This window comes from Tachysurus vachellii, chromosome 15, assembly GCF_030014155.1.
Source record: "Tachysurus vachellii isolate PV-2020 chromosome 15, HZAU_Pvac_v1, whole genome shotgun sequence".
In the NCBI taxonomy this organism is placed as follows: domain Eukaryota; kingdom Metazoa; phylum Chordata; class Actinopteri; order Siluriformes; family Bagridae; genus Tachysurus; species Tachysurus vachellii.
This window is the reverse complement of record NC_083474.1, coordinates 15,574,586-15,596,786: the sequence shown is the minus strand read 5'-3', so window position 1 is coordinate 15,596,786 and position 22,201 is coordinate 15,574,586. Positions and strand designations below refer to the sequence as shown.

The 22,201-nt window shown below is 39.0% G+C and overlaps 1 protein-coding gene across 1 annotated transcript; it reads left to right on the top strand.

Annotated features, from left to right (window-relative positions):
* Positions 1 to 3,877: 3,877 nt before the first annotated feature.
* Positions 3,878 to 21,448, top strand: LOC132857929 (uncharacterized). The gene is made up of 27 exons (XM_060888053.1): positions 3,878 to 4,122; positions 5,936 to 6,007; positions 6,100 to 6,480; positions 6,637 to 6,933; positions 7,093 to 7,389; positions 7,711 to 8,085; positions 8,594 to 8,881; positions 9,005 to 9,301; positions 9,575 to 9,949; positions 10,167 to 10,454; positions 10,560 to 10,853; positions 11,004 to 11,378; positions 11,486 to 11,773; positions 12,274 to 12,567; positions 12,653 to 12,691; positions 12,790 to 13,131; positions 13,279 to 13,575; positions 13,663 to 13,777; positions 13,893 to 13,925; positions 14,027 to 14,053; positions 14,374 to 14,421; positions 16,644 to 16,676; positions 16,810 to 16,836; positions 16,947 to 16,997; positions 20,429 to 20,497; positions 20,789 to 20,828; positions 20,996 to 21,448. The coding sequence occupies exons 2-27, from the start codon at positions 5,971 to 5,973 to the stop codon at positions 21,053 to 21,055; spliced, it is 5,067 nt and encodes a 1,688-aa protein (XP_060744036.1). The 5' UTR covers positions 3,878 to 4,122; positions 5,936 to 5,970; the 3' UTR covers positions 21,056 to 21,448.
* The last annotated feature ends 753 nt before the right edge of the window (positions 21,449 to 22,201 follow it).

The window sequence follows — 22,201 nt, the reverse complement described above, 5'->3', positions numbered from 1 at the left end:
GTTATGTCTGGCGGAAACCTAACACTGCACATCACCCTGAGCACACCATCCCCAACGTGAAACATGGTTGTGGCAGCATCATGTTATTTGGATGCTTTTCTTCAGCAGGGACAGGGAAACTGGTCTTAGATGAAAGAGTCCTGTTAGAGTCTGCAAAAGACTTGAGACTGATGGTGGAGGTTCACCTTCCAGCAAGACAATGACCCTAAACATACAGCCAGAGCTACAATGGAGTGGTTTAGATCAAAGCATATTCATGTGTTAGAATGGCCCAGTCAAAGGCTAGACCTAAATCCAATTGAGAATCTGTAGCGAGACTTGAAAATTGCTGTTCGCAGATGCTCGCCATCCAATCTGACTGAGCTTGAGGTATTTTGCAAAGAAAAATGGGCAAAAATTTCACTCTCTAGATGTGCAAAGCTGGTAGAGACATACCCCAAAAGACTTGCAGCTGTAATTGCAGCGAAAGGTGGTTCTACAACGTATTGACTCAGTGGGGCTGAACACAAATACGCCACACTTTTCAAATATTTATTTGTAAAAAAATTTGGACACCATTTATCATTTTCCATCTATTTCACAATTAAGTGCCACTTTGTGTTGGTCTATCACATAAAATCCCAATAAAATACATTTTTGTTTGTGGTTGTAACGTGTTAAAATGTGAAAAAGTTCAGTGGATATGAATACTTTTGTAAGGCACTGTGTGTATGTATTAATAAATAAATTATTAAAGGATTGTAAAAACTGAAGTGTTGTTTAACATATGATGGCACCCCATTTTACTTTTAAAGTTAAGTAGTGTTTTATAATGCAAAATTGTTTTAGGTTTACAAACTGTTACAGTAGGTTCTATGAATAATGATGCTTCTAGGCTTCTGTACAATTGTTTCTGTTGTTTTATCAGTATTTCATTATAAATTGCCCAGATCGATTACAGAGAGAGTAAGGACTAAAGAATAATATATAGTTTTACAAAAATACACCTAGGGGTTGTGCATGCATACATCATAATCAGTGTTGGGCAATAACGCGTTACTGTAACACAGTTACTTTTGACAATAACTAATACTCTAACGCATTACTTTTTAAATAAATTAACTCCGTTACAGTTACCATATGGTGCGGTTGTCCGTTACTTTTTTAAATTAATTCATTTTGGCTGAAGTGTAGCCTACAGCCTATAACCTGTTTACAGCAGCGACGCCAACCACTGTAAACACAAAGAAGACGCACTGTGGATGTGTTTAAGTTTATTCAAGTATGTGCAGCAGTAATGGCGAGTCAAGGCGAGAGCAAGACGAGTTTCTCAAAGTGGAAATATACTCATTATTTCACTTTAGTTAAGCATATATAGTAATAATAACAATAATAACCGTTTTTGATTCTGAATATATTATTCAGCTTGTTTTCTTATTTATTTCAGAAATCCTAGTTATATATTCAGTTTGTGCTGGTCTGACTCAAATAAAATAGTGTTTAAAAATTACTTTGTGTTTAAGTCAGTTTTGTGTTTGTATAGACCATAATGCATAAAACGGCATTAAAGGGAACATTAAAGAACGTTCTTTAAAAAAGGAACTAAAAAGTTACTTTTAACAGTAATGCATTACTTTTTGGTGTAAGTAATCAACAAAGTAATTGAGTTACTTTTTGAATGAAGTAACTAGTAACTGTTTCTAAGTAACTAGTTACTATTTCTTAGTAACTAGCACAACACTGTTCATAATCAGCTATTAGGATTTGTGCTTCTCTGTATGATTATACTGTTTATACTATTTTATTACTCCTGATTCCAGAATGACTCCATACTTGTTTGTTACAATTACCTTTATGTTCTTTATACAATAACCTTTGTGTTCAATTGTAAATTGAAAAAGTTTCACCCAACAGATATCTGCCTGCAAAAGTAATAATATAAATAAATTATAAATTCCATATCAATTATAAAAATAACTTTTAAAATAATTTCTTTGATGTTTAGAAGCGAAATGTACTCTCACTTCTGCTTTTTTTTTTTTACTGCTAAAATAGAATCATGAAAACATGTGAAGAGAGGGTGGGGATTTTTCTTTAGGAGAATTTTCATATCTGGAACATTCTCTAATGCCAATAATTGAATAATTATATTTATTTTTAAGTTACTATGCATGGAATTTGCTATACATATTAGATTGTTCTACATTGTTTTCCTTTATGAATCCTCTCATTTTTTAAATACTCTATCCTCTAGTAGTGTCAATGAAAGGACAAGAAGCAAATATTTTACAGATTAATTAATTTTGCTACAAAACAAACCTAGAATTTGCTAGTTATGTACTGTGTGTAACAACGAATTCAGAAAATTCTAAATAAGCACCAGGGTGTAAAGAATCACGAAGATACCCTCTTATGTACATGCATTCTGAGACCTTCCAACATGTTGAGGTGACGTAATGCATAGCCATCTTTCCCTGGAACCTATAAACATGGACATTAACATGGAAAATAGCATCATAGTGAGGTGTGAATATAGAATAAAGAACTGGAAATATAGATGAGAGATGGCAGTAATGCTTATATCCTTGGAAGGAACAATGTTGACATTGTGAAACTGGAGAACTTGCACAGGGATGTCCAAGTAACAGTATAACAGACTTCTTAGAGTGGAACTTCTAAGGAATGGAGATGAGGGAAGAAACAAAAGGGAAGTTTCGTGTAATGGTAGCAGCTGCATTTTCAGTCTGTTTACTGACAAGAAAATGAATAAAATTTGACTATTATGTTAAGTCAGCACATACTGTAGCTAGTGTTACTGTGAGATACAAGACACTGGCTGCATACAGCAGGGCTTTAACACTGGCTGCATCATTAAAGAAATAAGTGGTCTAGTAATGGAGGTAAAAAAAAATGATAATTTTTAAAGTTTTACTATTTTTGAAGTTTTACTCTTATTAAAGTTTGACTTTGATGCACATATTATTTCAGAAATGTAGGATCTCCTGAAGGCTAAAGAAACTGGTATACCTCTCCAGGAACCACCACCTTTTTTTTTTTTTAAATAATACTTTGTTTTGTTTTGGGGGTGTACTTAATTAGGACAGTTTTTTATTATTTCTTGATATCTGTAATGTGCTTGAAAAAGCATGACTGTTTATATGAGTCGTAACAGATTTTATAGTTGACTACACTTCAGCTGTGTGCATTCAGAGATTAAGCACCAAAAAGTCATCTCTGGTGTGTGTGTGTGTGTGTGTGTCTGATCTTAAAAACCTTAAAGAATAATTGATTGCGCATTTTTGAGCCTATCTTGAGCCTGTGAGACGATTACGCACAGCTACATGTACTGTAATCGATATAAATTTATACATTACAGCTGCTTTAGGAATCAGTTGTAATTTGTCTCTTATATGTTCCAGTTGTTTTTGTGCATTTAGGGGCTTCACAGTGAGGATGAAGTTAATGACATTGTTGGCTTAACAGAGAAAGAGTAATGGGGTTGTGCTCCAAGAGACTGAGTGTATGCTATGGCTCAGGCATTTATATCAACCTGCTAGACTTCCTGATACTTTGGACAAGATCAGTACTTAGTTTAAAAGTGCAGCAAATTAATGGAATAAAAATACAAGCGCTAACTCTGCATTTTTACTCATTCAAGGGATGCCCCATAAGTTTTCCAATCTCTGACTTCCTGCAACTGGATTTACAGCTGCACATCACTTTTGCTAATCATTTCACAGAGATGGGTGATGTAAAACTGATTGCGAAAAAACATTTGATATTCGTAGCTGCAGATTTAAGAAACTGTAGTTATTGACTTAGGGGTGTGCTAGAATTATCCAACAAAAATGCATTTGTGAGAAAATATTCTACAGACATGAAAACCTCATTGTACATTTCTTAAATACTGTGGCTGCTTATACCACCTCCCTCCTTTTATAACCACATTGTCTGTCATGTGAGTGGGTGGGATGCAGTGTTTTGCGATTAGCAGCAAAAATGGTCTTGTATTTTGTGTTTAAGCTTCTGAGCAGCAGAAGAGTTCATGTGCATCATTACTGCTACATAACTGCTACTGTACTGTATGTGTGAGCTGATTGGTGTGGAATAGATTTCTAAGGAGGAACACAAGATATCCACTTTGTAAGTATGGATGTATGTATTTATGAAGAAATGTATGTTTGTTTGTATGTATGTATGTATGTTTATATGTATGTATGTATGAAGTTATATGTGTATGTATGTATGAAGGTATGTGTGTATGTATGTATGTATTAATAAATAAATTATTAATTGATTGTAAAAACTGAAGTGTTGTTTAACATATGATGGCACCCCATTTTTACTTTTAAAGTTAAGTAGTGTTTTATAATGCAAAATTGTTTTAGGTTTACAAACTGTTACAGTAGGTTCTATGAATAATGATGCTTCTAGGCTTCTGTACAATTGTTTCTGTTGCTTTATCAGTACTCCTTTATAAATTGCCCAGATCGATTACAGAGGAATTAAGGACTAAAGAATAATATATAGTTTTACAAAACTACACTTAGGGGTTGTGCATGCATACATCATAATCAGCTATTAGGATTTGTGCTACTCTGTATGATTATACTGTTTATACTATTTTATTACTCCTGATTCCAGAATGACTCCATACTTGTTTGTTACAATTACCTTTATCTGCTCAATGAGCACTCAGTGTTAAATTGTAAATTGAAAAAGTTTCACCCAACAGATATCTGCCTGCAAACGTAATAATATGAATAAATGATAAATTCCATATCAATTATAAATTTATATCTTAAAATAATTTCTTTGATGTTTAGAAGCGTAATATACTCTCACTTCTGCTTTTTTTACTGCTAAAATAGAATCATGAAAGCGTATGAAGAAACGGTGGGGATTTTTCTTTAGTAAAATTTTCATATCTAGAACACTCTCTCAAGGGTGTGAAGAATTACGCAGATACCCTCTTATGTACATGCATTCTGAGACCTTCCAACGTGTTGAGGTGACGTAATAGCCATCTTTCCCTGAAACCTATAAACATGGTCGTTAACATGGAAAATAGCATCATAGTGGAGTGAGAATAACGAATAAAGAGCTGGAAATATAGTTGAGAGATGGCAGTCATGCTTATAACCTTGGAAGGAACAATGTTGACATTGTGGAACTTGACAATAAAGTCTACTTTTGGCATCAAAACCCTGAGCTTCTCTGGCAGATGATTTTTCTATGAAAAACCCAAACTATCAGAGGAGGTAGAAGTGATTTCTGCTTATTGAGCAACATGGATCAATTTCACAGAGATACTGAATATCACACTGTGTGATAGCTAATAAGGCAGTGCTAAAGACTGAACTTGATAGTAAGCACCATGCAGTGTGCTAGTAGTTTTCTAGTAAAGATTTAATGCTGGATGAAATCTACCCTCATTGTGGCATAAGAAATGAGAGGAAGCTTTACACGACACACAAACTGCTAAGCACAATGCTCCAAATGGTGTATATGTGGACTGACATTTGATTTCATTCATTCATTCATTCATTCATCGTCTACCGCTTATCCGAACTACCTCGGGTCACGGGGAGCCTGTGCCAATCTCAGGCGTCATCGGGCATCAAGGCAGGATACACCCTGGACGGAGTGCCAACCCATCGCAGGGCACACACACACACACACTCACTCTCTCATTCACTCACGCAATCACACACTAGGGACAATTTTCCAGAGATGCCAATCAACCTATTTGATTTCAAGAAATGAAATTATTTTTTTTATTCTGTTAGTAAAATACCCCCACCCACCAACCCAACCCCCCACCACACACACACACACACACACACACACACACACACACACACACACACGTATAATTAAGCTTGCACAGAACAAATGCTGTATTTCCAGATAATTGTCTTAGAATCTTATTAACATTATATCATGTCTATTCTAGATTTCCGTTTATCTGCATCATTTTGGCCTGAGATCATGAAAAGGTTGCTGTTACTGGATATAATACTTTACGGTATGGTGTGTTTTAAACTTGTTTATGTATGGAACAATAATAGTGTGTTATGAACATGGGAATGAACTAAAATACCATATTTTGTCACACAGGCATCTTGTTCAGCAACACCTGGGCCTGGAGTGTTAAAATGCCTTCAGTCATTCGTGGACTACACAAATCCTGCCTTGTTATACCATGTAAATTCACATATAGTTGGAATCCTCCTAGCTACCCAAATCGGATATTGTGGTATCAGTATGTTGACCGTGGATATCCTATAGTGTTTGATGCTTGGCACTCTTCTTCAGTGATTGATAAGTACAGAGGAAAAACCAGATTATATTCTGCACAACATGGGGACTGCAGTCTAGTGATTGAGCACCTTAGTGCTTCCCATCATGGAGACAGAATATATACTTGGGTAGACCCTGATCATATTGGATGGAGAACCTTCAAATTCTATGATGTTAGTACTTTAATTCAAATTGATTGTAAGTGTTACATTTACTTACTTTTTTGTCCTTTTCAATCAAATTGAGAGTTAAAAATTATTTTTTGTGTCTGTGAAAATGTAACTTTGTAACATGTAAAATTTATCAGATGAATACAATTGTGTCTGCTTTTTCTGTTCATTTTGAATGAGGCAGCATATCCACAAAACCCCATTGTTACCATTTCTGGAGGTAAGAGAATTGGGGACAGCATTACAATTCAGTGCAGAACGTATCACATGTGTCCTTACAAAAGCCCCTCTCTGAGTCTGAGGGGAATAGAAAAAAAATCTACAGCAGACAAATTGAAAGATGAAGTCTATGGTAATGGCAAATGGGAAATCACACTGACACGTGTAGGGGTTGTTTTGGCTGAAAGAAACAACATTCAATGTTCTGTTACACACAGTGGGGGTGTGTCTGCGGTGACCACAACAACACATAATGCCCAGTGTAAGTGATATTTTTATACTGTATATTTTTTAATGCATCATTTTGTTCATAAAAAACTGTCTGCATTGCTATGTGTATTCTCATACATCTGTTTACAAAAATGTACATCTGTTTGTTGTTGTGTATTGTCTTAGATAACACTTTTATTACGTATTGCAGGTTCCACTGATCGTGTCTGGATTACTCCTGTTTCCAACACAGAGTTTCTGGAGGGTGTGGAACAAGAAATTACTTGCTTTGTTACTTACATGTGCTCCAGTGATCGACCTAACATTGTTTGGAATGATGGACGGTTAAAAGGAATCAGTAGTTATAGAACAATTCAGGACTCAAAATCTGAAGCTAAATCTACATTAAAGTTCACAGCAAAGGGTGATGATAATGGCAAGACCATTACCTGCCAAAGTACATTTAAAGGGAATCAGCAAAGAGTGTCAATTACTTTAAGAGTTAAGAGTGAGTAAAAATTTCTAAAGTTAAGGACTTCATAGTCTACTGTATCCTTACTTCTCTAGCTCCTATTTGCATTAGATGTATGCACATCACTTGTGAATGAATTTAGGATGTTTTCTTGACTGTTTATTACAAGAAATGAGGTTAATCTTATTCATAAATTATGAATGCTTAAGGTTAGAGCTATGTGCATGGCTTACAGTTTTATATATTTCTGTTGTGTCGCTCAAGAACTGTTAATGCTGTTTTTTGTTAGGATTCCTAGACTTTTAGTATGTCATCATGAAAATGTAAAATGAACATTTGAATGTATTTTTGTTTTAGGGTCAATGGGCTCACTTGACTGGAGTTTCACAATGCCCAGTACAATCACTGGCATCCGAGGTTCCTGTGTGGTCATTCCTTGCAATTATATATTCAAAAACTCCCAGCGTAGTGGCACAGACGTGAGATGGTATAAATTCTCCACTTCTGGATACCCTCTGGTGTATGACAAATCATCAATCAAAATCGATGATAAGTTCAAAGGACGGACAAGTTTGAATGACGCATCAAATGATAAGAGCTGCAGCTTAAAGATCCAGCCACTTGAGCTGCAACATAATCAGGAAAGACTGTTTCCCTGGATGGACCAAACTCCTACTGAAAGCTACCACAGACGAAATTTTAAGGATGTAACTATTGCCCTTGAGGTGACAGGTACGATGAATACTTTTACTGGTGTATACTTTATAAAATATAAAATATATATATAAAATATATTTATATAATATACAAAATATCAAATTTACTACAGATATAAATTTACTTCACATGATATAAATGTTAGTATGGTTTTAAGTGCGAAAAAAAGAATGAATAAAACCAGAAATGAAGTACATTCACAGAGCACTTTATCAGAAAACACTTTTGAACTACTTACCTACTACCATGAGGTCCTTGAGCAATACCCTTAACCCCACTCCAGGATCAGCCATACTATGGCTAACCCTGCGCTCTTATCCCAAATTCCTAATAAGCCAGAATATGCACAATCCAGGGTAGTTCAATTGGTTATGGTTAGTCCATCTTGTAAATATTCATGTATTGTGACAGGGCAAAGTGGGCTGCCTGTAAAATAAAAAATAAAAATAACCAATCAAGTAGTAAATTCCTTTTGTACTTTTTCTGTTTTGTCTCACTTAAACTTTATGTTTACCTTTCAAAGATTTTGTTGCGAAACCAGAAGCAGAAATTCTTGGCACAGCTAAAGTTGGCGAGCCATTAACCTTGTCCTGCAGTGTGTTACACACCTGTCCTGAAAGACCTCCAACACTGAACCTGAGTATTTCACATGAGACATCAAGTCTCATACATAAACCTTGGCATAATGGAATATGGAAGATAACCAGAGGGATTACATGGACAGTTGAGGAAAATGATAATTCTGTTGCTTGTACTGTGACTTACATTGGTGGACAGACATCAAAGACTGAAATCAGTCTTAATCCTATATGTGAGTCTGAAACAATGCACAATATCAGTGTGTACAAGTATTATTAGAGTAAAATTACATTTGTTTTTGTATCATTTTCTTATTGTGTATTGTCTTATATAATGCCTGTCTTATCTGTTATAGGTCCCATTGATCAAGTCCAGATTACTCCTGATTCAAACACAGAGTTTTTTGAGGGTGTGGAAGAAGACATTGTTTGCTCTGTTACATACATGTGTGCCAAAGACCGACCTTACATTATCTGGAGTGGTGAAGATTTACCTGGCAGCAAGTTTCAAGTAACAAAGCAAGAAAAAAAACAGATTGCTAGATCCACATTAAAGTTCACACCAACAGCTAGGGATCATGGCAAGACCATTACCTGCCAAGCAGATTTTAAAGGGAACGTTCAAACAGTTAAAATCACATTAAGAATAAAAAGTGAGTAAGAACCTTTGATGTTAAAGCCTTCTATGTGCCTGTATCCTTACTATTCCTTCTTGACATGCATGTCCATCATTCAGCACGTCTTATCATCTGATGTCTGCCAAATGATAAGAATTTTTATAAATCAAGCTCTTAATGCTTAAGGTTAAAGATAAAGGCAGGGCTAGAAGTATGAAAAAGAAGCATTTTGCTAATTAATTTTAGGATTCTAAAATATTTCTTATCATGACAAATGAACATATTATTTTGTGCATATTTTTATTACAGGGTCAATGGGCTCACTTGACTGGAGTTTCACAATGCCCAGCACAATTTCTGGCATTCGAGGTTCCTGTGTGGTTATTCCATGCAATTATGAATTCAAAAATGTCCAGCAAAGCACAACCAACGTAAAATGGTATAAACTCTCCAATACAGGTTACTCTCTGGTGTATGGCCAACCAACACAAAATATCATTCAACAGTTCCAAGGAAAGACAAGTTTATTTGGCTCCTCAAATGACAAAAACTGTAGCTTGAAGATCCAGCCGCTTGAAATGCCACATAGTCAGGAAAGGCTGTTTCCTTGGATGGACCCAAAATCTATTGAATCATACCACAGCAGAAATTTTGATCATGAAACTATTGCCCTTGAGGTGACAGGTATGATCAGTTAATAATGAATATATGATATATAATATCCATATCATATTTATTACATATTCTTTCAAAATTATTATAAGTTGAAGATTCTAAGAGTGAATTAAGATCACCTTCAAAAAAGATATATAGGATACTTCACATATGTGATATCACACATTATTTTTGCCTTGTAACTATGTATTGTATTATTCATAAATCGTATGTTTACCTGTTACAGATATTGCAGCGATACCACAGGCAAATCTTCTTGGTACTGCAAAAGTTGGTGAGCAAGTAATCTTGTCATGCAGTGTGATACACACCTGTCCTCCAACACCCCCAAATCTGAGCTTGAGTATTTCACATGGCACTTCAAATTTAATACACTCACACCTTTATGATGGGAAATGGAAGGCAACCATAGAGATGACATGGATCCTTAAGGAAAGTGATAAGTCTGTTACTTGCACAGTGAGTTACGCCGGTGGACAGACATCGAAGACTGAAATCAGTCTTAATCCTTTGTGTGAGTCTGAAACAATAGACAATGATTATAACTCAAAAGGTCCAGTACATCAGATAGTACACTTCACATTTTTGTCTTTAATTGACTTTTAACTATTTTTCTCAGGTGAATTTTACAAACCGGTAATAAGTCCAGCCCAAGAAGAGGTTATGGAAGAAATCGAAAAGACCTTCACTTGCACTGTGAACCACACATGTCTAAAAGAAAAACCAAACATAATCTGGAACTATCAAAACATGCCAGTTTCTGTTACAACGCGTAAGGTTTCCTCCTACATGTGGGAAACGGTTTCCACTTTAAAACTGAAAGCATCAAGGGATGACCATGGGAAAACACTAACATGTACAGCTCAAACTTTAGAGGGAGAGACTTCAGATCATGTGACTTTAAAAGTAAAAAGTAAGTTGCAAGGTTTTTGGTTCATTTTTGTGTTGTGTAGTAAAAACATAGAAGAAAACATCCACTACATATTTCACAAGAACATAATGAATTAATTCTTAAATATATCCTACTCACTGTGCATACTATGTTATTTATTTTCTAATAAAGGGGGGATGTTTTCATTGGACTGGACATTTTCAATGCCAAGTAAGATTAAAGGCCTTCGTGGATCCTGCCTTGTCATTCCCTGCAGCTTTGAGTTTAAAACAGAAAAACTTAGCAGTGTTCAGGTAAAATGGTACCTATTCTCCTCAGCATCATACCCTTTAGTGTATGACCCAGATAATAGAGATGTCATCAACAAATTCCTTGGCAAGACAAAACTGTATGGATTGCCAAGTGAGAAAAACTGCAGTTTAGAAATCACTCAACTTGAAATGTCCCACAGTGGGGAAAGACTGTATCCCTGGATGGATCCAAAACCAGTTGAGACATATCACAAGGAAAATTACTATGACAAATCTATTGAACTCCAAGTCACAGGTAATGGCACTTATTTTTATATAGATATTTTAAGTTACCAAGGAGTTTACATTTTTATCAAAATGTTGATTAAATGTTGATTACAGTCTACTGGTTGCTTTTGACAGATCAAGCTGATAAACCAAAACTAAGCATTTCTGGCATACCAAGAGTGGGAGAACAAGTCACAGTGTCCTGTAGTGTCCTGTATACCTGTCCATCCAGTCCTCCAAGTCTTTCTGTGGGGAAAGCACTTGAGACTGACATTACTGTACACACTCCAGTACATGATGGCTTTTGGGAGATCACCAAGGTTCACACATTTATAATTAAGGAAGAGGAGAAAACTATTACATGTAAAGCCACATTCCATGGAGGACAAACATCTGAAGAACAAATTGATCTCAATGCCCAGTGTAAGTAGTAATGCCTAAACAGCAGCAGGCAGATTTACTAATCCTGATTAGCGCAAAAGTTGTTTTAAATTTTCACTGGACTTAAACAAATATCTTGCCATATTAACCTAGGGTATGGGGTGTGTAAAGTCAAGGATTAACTCCTATAAACTAGTCAAAATATAGTTAATGCTGCCCCAATTTAAAGTGCCTATAGTGCCTATAGCAGACAGTGGTGCTGTCTCATAGTTCTAGGTTTCCTAGACTGATCCTGAGTGGAGTCTGTGTACTTTTTTTAATTTCCTTGTCTTGAAGTCATGTGTGAAAGACCTTACATACTTGGTGGAACTGTTAACAATTTGTGTCCTAAATGATTTTTGCCACATGATGTTTGAACATATGTATTTGTGAATGATATGTATGAAAGGCATGCTTTATGATTCATAACTATACACAGTATTTACACTACAATATGCAACAATACTTCTATGTGATCTTCAAACAGTTTTTTTTATTTTCAGGTACATATAAGGATATAACCATTGACCCTGATGTGGCTGATGTTGTAGAGGGTGTTGGAAAGAATTTCACTTGCACAGTTTTCCATTCTTGCAAGGGTCATCCTCCAGTTTTCACTTGGAACCACAAAGATTTACCAGAGACTGTGGAGACTAAAAAAGGCCCTTCATTAACATGGGCCACCTACTCCAATATATTATATATAGCTTCACTGGAGGATGATGGCAAGAAATTGACATGTACTGCAACATTTACGGGTGGAGAGATTATATCTTCTATTGTTTTACAGGTTCAAAGTGAGTGACTCAATGTTAATAACTGCATGATTAAAGCCGTTTACTGTTTATTTTATATAACTTCTTGTTCTTATTAATGCTCTAGAATATGTGCCCAAAGTGGTGGATCCCTTTGAGAATGACAGTATGTGTTTATTTCTATTTTATACTTTGTCAGTATAACGATTAAAGTGTTCTTATAATCATATATTTCTTAGCAACCTTTGGCTTTCTTTATTTCAGCTCTTCACATTTTTGAGGCAAACGTGGTACCCAAGATCAGTGCTTTGACCCGCTCCTGTGTGGTGATACCCTGTACTTTCCACATTGGTGACATGCCTATTATGCGCCTTCAAGGTTTGTGGTACACCAGTAATGGTGAATATGTTTACCACACCGGACAGTTTGATGTTATGGACAACTTTAAGGGCCGCACGCAGCTTCTGGGGAATCCGGATGAACAGAACTGCACTTTAGAGATTGATAATGTCCAAGCTCATGATAATGGGCCATTCTGTTTCCATGCAGAAAAAGGCAATGATAAGTACAGATTCAACCACAGCTGTGTGTTCATCATTATGAAAGGTGAATCAGAGGTTTAATCATGTTAAATGCATGTTTTTAATCCATCAGCCACGAACTTGGTTGTATTCTAGCATTTCTATGACCAGTAAATGATGGTTAACATATAGTACAAAAACATAAGCCATCTTCATCTCTCTTTGAATGCAGCATCTCCAGACAAGCCTGTGATATCGGGTCTTCCAGAGGAGATGGAGCCAGGCAAGCGATTCACAATAAAGTGTACTGTTACACATACGTGTTCCTCACATCCCCCAAAAATCACATGGAATGTTCAGGCTGCCCGAGAAGTGGTGAGCCATGTGGAGAGAAGTGCAGGTAAATGGGAAACAACCTCCACAATTATTTTCATCCCAACTGGCTATGAAGAAGAAGATAATCTCATTTGTCAAGCTACTTTCTGGAGAGGAAAGAAAGAAGAAAGCTCAACATTTTTAAGTGTGAAAAGTGAGTATGGCAACATCCTTCATCATATTTGTTTATTTGTTAAAATACTGCCATGATTTATTGTATGACTTGTGTGTATTTTTTTAGGATATGAAGGACTGGGTATGGTGACTGTGGGACTTTATATAATTCTGCCATTGTTTTCATTTTTCCTTCTTTCTATTGTTGCTGGAATTATCATTTATAGGAGAAAAGTCCAGAAGTAAGTTTTTACATTTACACTTTCATGTTCTTTCTAAATTGTTTATTTTTTATATATATATTTTGAAATATTCAGCTTAATTTTAAATATTGAAATATTGACTCTACAATGACAGGAAAACTAGTGATGAACCAACAACTGAAAGAAGGCAAAAATCTTTTATTCAAAATTTGTTTATATTATTATATATTATATGTAGAAATGTTTTTCACAGTAAACTAAATATATTTTCTTTTTCTTTTTAAATAGAAGATCAATTTGGAGTCAAATTTCAAGGTAAGAACAAACTCTAATTCTTGTTTTCGGACTCAGTCTAAGTGGAATATTTAAAAACACAGTGTTAACCAAAGGGTGAGAAAGACAACTATAAGAAAATGTTATATAGCTGTGTGAGAATGTTAATATTACAGCGCTACACAGTGCAGTCTGATATGTTATAAGCAAAATAGCATAAATAAATATTAAATTTTTTATGGTGACCAAAAAGAGATCAGTTTAGATATTATTTATATTATAATTGCCTGTCACAATTATTGGCACTCAAAATTTTCTCTTTTCCAAAAAATAATCTCTTCATCTTAACTTTCATTCTAAAGGAGACATGATGGTGCTGCAAATTGGTTAAACTCTTCTGTGGAAACCCGGTATTTACTGAAGACATTTGTTGTTTTGGTTTAAGTAAAATCTAAAACTGCATTTGGATCCTCACTCGCCTTTGTCCAACCTCGTGTCAGAACGACCAACCACATGGATCCAGCAGAGATTTTGTTCCGGTTATGTCAGGGGGATTCCCCACTGGAGGAATATGTAGAGGTGTTCTTGGACTTGTCCAATCAGGTGGATTTTGGGGAGAGGGCCCTCAAGGACCTGTTCCGGCATGGTTTGAAGGACGGGCTGCGCTACCTAGTGCCATTGGGCCGAGAGGTGGGGCCTTTCACGGACCTGGCCAACGTAGCGTTGCTCCTGGGCGGGTCCTCCCTAACCGTGCACAGGACAGAGTCGGACACCGGCCCTAAATATTTTTTGGGGGGGGCAGTAGGCATCGGGGTCCGTGGGCTGCGGAGCCAGGCCAGCCACGGACGCCCGAGGCCCCTACGGTACCTTGGCCCAACCCAAGCCTGTGTACGCCGGTGACCGAACCCGTCCACATGGGTGCCAGACCGGAAAGCTCGGGCGAGGCCCGGGGGAACCGGCTGATCGCCAAGCTGGCGGACACCCCGATGGTGCCGGTTCAGCGGCCGGCATCCCTACGGCACCGGCTGGAGCACCGAAGGCACCTGAAGCACATGAACCTGCTGAAGCACATGAACCTGCTGAAGCACATGAACCTGCTGAAGAACATGATCCTGTTGAGGCGCCCGAACCTGCCGAAACGCCCGAACCTGCTGAAGCACATCCTGTTGAGGCGCCCGAGCCTGCCGAAACGCCTGAGCCTGCCGAAGCGCCCGAACCTGCTGAAGCACATGAACCTGCTGAGGCGCCCGAACCTGCTGAGGCGCCCGAACCTGCTGAGGCGCCCGAACCTGCTGAGGCGCCCGAACCTGCTGAAGCACATGAACCTGCTGAAGCACATGAACCTGCTGAAGAACATGAACCTGTTGAGGCGCCCGAGCCTGCCGAAACGCCCGAGCCTGCCGAAGCGCCCGAACCTGCCGAAGCGCCCGAACCCGCTGAGACACCGGATCCGACCGGGCCAACCGGGTCGACGGAACCGACCGGGTCGACAGAACCAGCCGGACCGACCGGGTCGATGGGTCCGACCGGGTCAACCGAGCCAGCCGGACCGACCGGGTCAACGGAACCGACCGGGTCAACAGAACCAGCCGGGCCTACCAGGTCGACAGAACCAGCCGAACCGACCGGGTCATCAGAACCAGCCGGTCCTACCAGGTCAACAGAACCAGCCGAACCGACCGGATCAGTGGGTCCGACCAGGTCAACCGAGCCAGCCGGACCGACCGGGTCAACGGAACCGACCGGGTCAACAGAACCGACCGGGTCGACAGAACCAGCCGGACCGACCGGGTCGACAGAACCAGCCGGACCGACCGGGTCGACAGAACCAGCCGGACCGACCGGGTCGACAGAACCAGCCGGACCGACCGGGTCGACAGAACCAGCCGGACCGACCGGGTCGACAGAACCAGCGATCCCCAGCTTTGTCTCCCTGTCTCTGTCTGTCTCTCCCTCTCCTGTCCATCTTGATAGGTTCAAAGCGCCTCCTGCACCACCCTGGTCTCCAGTCCTGCTCTGGTCCCTGGCTCTGCCTGCGGCGCCACCCTGTTCTCCAGTACTGCTCTGGTCGCTGGCTCTGCCTCCGGCACCACCCTGGCCTCCAGTCCCGCTCTGGTCGCTGGCTCTGCCTCCGGCACCACCCTGGTCTCCAGTCCCGCTCTGGTCGCTGGCTCTGCCGGCTCCGCCCTGGCCCCCTGCTCCGCCGGCTCCGCCCTGGCCCCCTGCTCCGCCGGCTCCGCCCTGGCCCCCTGCTCCGCCGGCTCCGCCCTGGCCCCCTGCTCCGCCGGCTCCGCCCTGGCCCCCTGCTCCGCCGGCTCCGCCCTGGCCCCCTGCTCCGCCGGCTCCGCCCTGGCCCCCTGCTCCGCCGGCTCCGCCCTGGCCTCCTGCTCCGCCCTGGCCTCCTGCTCCGCCGGCTCCGCCCTGGCCTCCTGCTCCGCCCTGGCCTCCTGCTCCGCCGGCTCCGCCCTGGCCTCCGGCTTCGCCGGCTCTGCCCTGGCCTCTGCCGCCACATGGACCTGGCCCGCCTTCCCACCCCCTGTTCCGCCTCCGCTTAGATTTGTTTCTTTTTGCATTTGTTATTGACAAATATCTTGAATAGTTAAAAATATAACCTTATTTATATGACCAACAGCACACCTCCAAGGCCTCCAAAACCAGAGAAAAGGTAACCTTTGTTATAAAAAAATACTAAATAACTGAAACCGACCTGTTTATGTAACTTAAATATTATACTACAGCACTTAATGTTCAATGTACAATGTTTAATATTCATTAACCTTATTCCAATCTTTTCTTAGGCGTAGTATCTGGAGCAGGTTTTCTAGGTGAGGTTGTATATAAACATATGTTTTACAAAATTTCCATAATTATCATCATCATCATCATCGTTTTTTTTTTTTTATTGTGTTTTTGTTTTTGTTTTTTTTTTTTACAGGAGGGGTCCAATGGCCAGTACAGATCTGACAGTGCAGTACTCTGGTGACAGGTGAAACTTTTATGTAAAAAAAAAAAAAATACATAGCATATAATATATACGATATGGTTAATGATAAAAAAGAAAAGAAAAGAAAATGAGCTACATATGATATTGTTGAGATTGTAATATTTTGAAATTACGTTACTTACCTCCTACATCCGTCCATTACTTACAGCTTACAACAATTTTTGTCTTGTTAAATTTTGCACTGACACATGAAAGTAAAATTGATGTGTCGCTTCAAACAGCAGCCAAAGATGCTGTATAAAGGCAACAGAATCCATTAAATTTACATTTACAGCATTTGGCAGACACCCTTATCCAGAGCGATGTGCTTAAGGCTCTATCATTGGATACATTAACTCTGGTTCACAAGGTTACTGTACATACTTAAAATACCATGAGTCTAAAACAGAGGTGTCGAACTCAATTGCACAGGGGGCCAAAACTCAAAACACGCTTTAGGTTGCGGGCCGAACAGGATAAACATTTATTGAACACGCAAAAACTAAATGTTTTTTTTAACATAAATATGAATAAAAACAGACAGGCATATTGTTTCAGAATACATAAACGTAAACTTTATATATCTTTAAATATTTTGCTCTCCATAAAAATATCTCCTGTCAAAATCATTCAAATTCTAAATATGAGCATGTCCCAAAAAACCCTGGAAATATAAATAAAATTTGTGCTTTCCAGCAAAAATTAAAAATAACAAATCAAAACATTCAGTTTTCTTTGCTCTTATGCTATTTTGTCAGAGCTGGATGCTTGGCATCTTTTCTTGGCAACAAGTTGGTTTAGGTTTGGTATAGGTTTCTGTGTTGTGGAGATTCTCAGGATGGACTGCGGGTGTTCATCTGTGAGACGACTCCTGTGTGCTGTTTTGTTAATCTTCATCACTGAGAACAGATTCTCACACAGATATGTGCTACCAAACATGCACAAGGTGCACAAGCAAGCACAAGTGCCGTCTTAGATTAAATCCCTTAATTACAGCCACATTAGCTCCACAAATAATGGTAAGTGGTATGTGGTAGCCTAGTGGTTAAGGTGTTGGGCTACCAATCGGAAGGTTGTGAGTTCGATTCCTACGTCCACCAAACTGCCACTGCTGGGCCCCTGAGCAAGGCTCTTAACCCTCAATTGCTCAGTTGTATAAAAATGTAAGTCGCTCTGGATAAGGGCATCTGCTAAATGTTGTAATGTAAATAAGACACACGGGTTTACCAGCAATGTCACTAAACATATACTCAGCCTCTTATCGGTTTTGAAGGGCTCTGTTTTCAAAATCAACTTTTCTTTTCGCCATTGTTAGAGGCTAGCTTTGACTTTACAATAGGGTTGTATACAGCAACAGATGCTTGACTTGATTGACACGGGAATGTTCCAGCTGTTTGTCAGGGATCAGCGCGGACCTTTGGACACGTGCGAATGTTTTTATTATTGTCACGTGTCTGCCACGCCTTCGTCCGCTCCTCCCTGTCTCCTCACCTGGTTCCCATCCTGTGATTGTCTGTGTGTGTATATATGTGAGCCGCGTTGCCAATGGCAGCGCGGATTCATTAGTGTATTTATGTTAAATATCGTTAGTTCCCCGTGTCGTGTGGATGTCTGTTTGTTTCCCCTTGTGTATTAAACCCCATTCATTTGAAGCTATCCTGCCTACGGGTCTGTCTCCTTCCCACCGTATCCGGGGGCATGACAGAATGAATCCGCCTTAAGATCCAGCAGACCCAGCAGGATCCTTCCCGCCCTCCCGCCCCTTTTCTCTGGTCGCCGAGGCGGGGGTTTGGCCGCGGTGCGTCGGGGGATGTTGCTCGGCACCTCAGTTCGGCGGTGGACGTCACTCGGCCCTACAGCTCGGCTGTGGACTTCGCTCGGCCCCTCAGCTCGGATGCGGACGTCGCTTCGGCCCTTCAGCTCGGCTGTGGACGTCGCTCGGCCCTCTTTGGCTGCGCCGCCGTGTGCCCTGCTCCCCCCACCTACCTCGCCGTGTGCCTTGGCTCCCCTCGCCTACCTTGCCGTGGTCCTTGCTCCCCCCACTGGCCTCGCCGTTGTCCTTGCTCCCCTCACCTGCCAATCACCGTGGGCCTCGCCCCCCCTCCTGGACCTTGTCGGGTTTTGGCGCTTCGGGAGCCGCGCCTTAAGGGGGGGGTTCTGTCAGGGATCAGCGCGGACCTTTGGACACGTGCGAATGTTTTTATTATTGTCACGTGTCTGCCACGCCTTCGTCCGCTCCTCCCTGTCTCCTCACCTGGTTCCCATCCTGTGATTGTCTGTGTGTGTATATATGTGAGCCGCGTTGCCAATGGCAGCGCGGATTCATTAGTGTATTTATGTTAAATAACGTTAGTTCCCCGTGTCGTGTGGATGTCTGTTTGTTTCCCCTTGTGTATTAAACCCCTTTCATTTGAAGCTATCCTGCCTACGGGTCTGTCTCCTTCCCACCGTATCCGGGGGCCTGACACTGTTGCGCTGCATTATGGGATCTGTAGTTTGTGTGTTATCATTGCTTCATATTGCCGGGTCATTAATAACAATAATAATAGATCTATATAAAATGATCTCACGGGCCGCATATAATTGTACGCCGGGCCGGATGTTGGCCTGCGGGCCTTGAGTTTGACACCTATGGTCTAAAACATTGTTCAAGTTTTTTTTTTATGTACAGTGCAATTTATACAAAAGACATTAACCCCACTTGCTTATGTTTTGAAAAGCAATTACGCAGTACACGCCTTTAACTTGTTGATTGCTGAGGGTTAATCCTTTCAGTTTCCTCATCAGGAGGTGAAATGCACGTTCCATTGGTTTACAGTCTGGCGATTGATTGGCAGTTGGCAGTGTGTTTTGGGTCATTGTCTTGTTGCATGATGAAGTTCAAGTAGAAGTAGATTGGATGCATTTCTTTGTAAACTGGCAGACAAAATGTTTCTGTAGACTTTAGAATTCTGTTGGTTGTTGACTTCACAGGCAAAACCCAGGGCACAAATCAAGAGTCAACATTCATAGCTATTTATTTTTTTAAAAACAATCAGTTTAATAAGGCACCTGGGCAACAAGAAACCCATACAAGTGCCATGTTCCAAGTTGTTTAACACTTCTCTATGTACATATAGCAAATATTCTGATCTTTATTGTATGAAAAAAATAAATTAAAATAAAAAGATTTTGTGGTTCTAATACTTTTGGACGGGATTGTGTTTGAACTTGACCAATCAGATCAGATTCATTTGTATTTTGTCAATTTACTCTAAATACAATACTTCAAAACATTTTAAATTAAATGTATTTAACTTATCAACATCTATATATTGTAAATTAGTTTGCATAAAATATGTCAAGAATAGTGCAGGGTATTATACAAGATATGTTTTTGTACAAATGCTTTTATTTTAAAAATCCTAAATTGAAAATGAAACTATAATTCACAGAACAAACATTGGCAGTGCAGCAGCCACATCTGCAGGATCTTCTAAACCCCACTTTCCATCACCAAAGTGGTACAGTACATTATCTTTTATACGCCTAAATTGAATCACTTCCTTTGTATAATCACATAAGACCTACAGAACATAAAAATAGACAATGCTTATTACGTATAAATAATATTAGTGTAATATTATAATTATAATTTTGCTTGAAATATTTATAAATCAAAGGGGTTAATAAATAACACAACTGTAGCGGTTACAAATACATTCAACATTCTACATACAGTATCTCACTCTGCCTTCTTTCTCTGTCCATCTTTATGTCTTTATTTCTCTCCTTTTCTAAACTATACATTACAGTGCACCGAAATCCTACATATCAGGAGCTGGCCACTTAGCAGTAAGTATATGATAATATATATTATTGATATGACCAATTCTATTTAGCATTTTATAACAGCTACCACACATATTCTAACTAGTTCATTAAACTGCATTGGTTCAGCTCAGGGTATTTTTAATGCTGTGCTGATTCTTAATTTTTCTTTTTCTTGAAATTCTCTATAGCATTATGATAAGAATGATTACAGCAACACTGGAGATTTCAAAATGCGTCGAAAAATGTAATGATGACAGAAGACAGAGTCTTCTACTTCTACTATGCAAAAGTGCTATTATTGCTGTTTTTGTTTTTAATAAGGCTTGGCTAATTTGAATCTTATGCAGTTTTTAGTTATGCTTGTGTAGAATAGTCAAAAAACATGGAAGTAGTTACCATAACAGGTGTTTTGTAATGCCAGATAAAATAGTGATATAAGGAAAAGCAACTTGGATACTGAGAATAATGTAAACATTTTTGTTCTTCAACATTAAGAATGTCATTTTATTTTCAGATATATGTATATATGTATATGTTGGCAATATATGATTCATAGACACCATTTTATAACATATTGTCTCTGACAAATTCTTTATGTATTATGTTATGGGCATGTGAAATGAGAATAAAGACTGCAACATTTGTTGGTGGCTAATATAATTTCTTCACTCATTTCAAAAAAATAAAAAGAAATACATAGTATTATGATAAACTAGATAAATTGTTGATATTTGTTTTATGATAATATTACAACAGTTCAAACAATGTACAAATTACCACCACATCCATGTCAAACATTAAGATATTTTCAGTGTACACAGTTGTATGCAAAAGTTTAGGAACCCCTGACAATTTCCATTATTTCATTTATAAATATTTGGATGAGTGTTTGGATCAGCAATTTCATTTTGATCTATCAAATAACTGAAGGACACAGTAATATTTAGGTTATTAATAATTAATAATTTATTTATAATTTTAAATAATTTATAATTTATTAATATTAATAATGAACAAATTATGTTTATTGGATTAACAGAAAATGCGCAATATGCAGCAAAACAAAATTAGACAGGTGCCAATTTGGGCACCCCAACAGAAAAATCACATTTTTAGTAGAGCCTCCTTTAGCAGAACTAACAGCCTCTAAACACTTCCTATAGCCTGTAATGAGTGTCTGGATTCTGGATGAATGTAATTTGGACCATTCTTCCTGACAAAACAACTCCAGTTCAGTTAGGTTTGATGGTTGCCGAGCATGGACAGCCCGCTTCAAATCACCCCACAGATGTTCAATGATATTCAGGTCTGGGGACTGGGATGGCCATTCCAGAACATTGTACTTGTTCCTCTGCATAAATGCCTGAGTAGATTTTGAACAGTGTTTTGGGTCG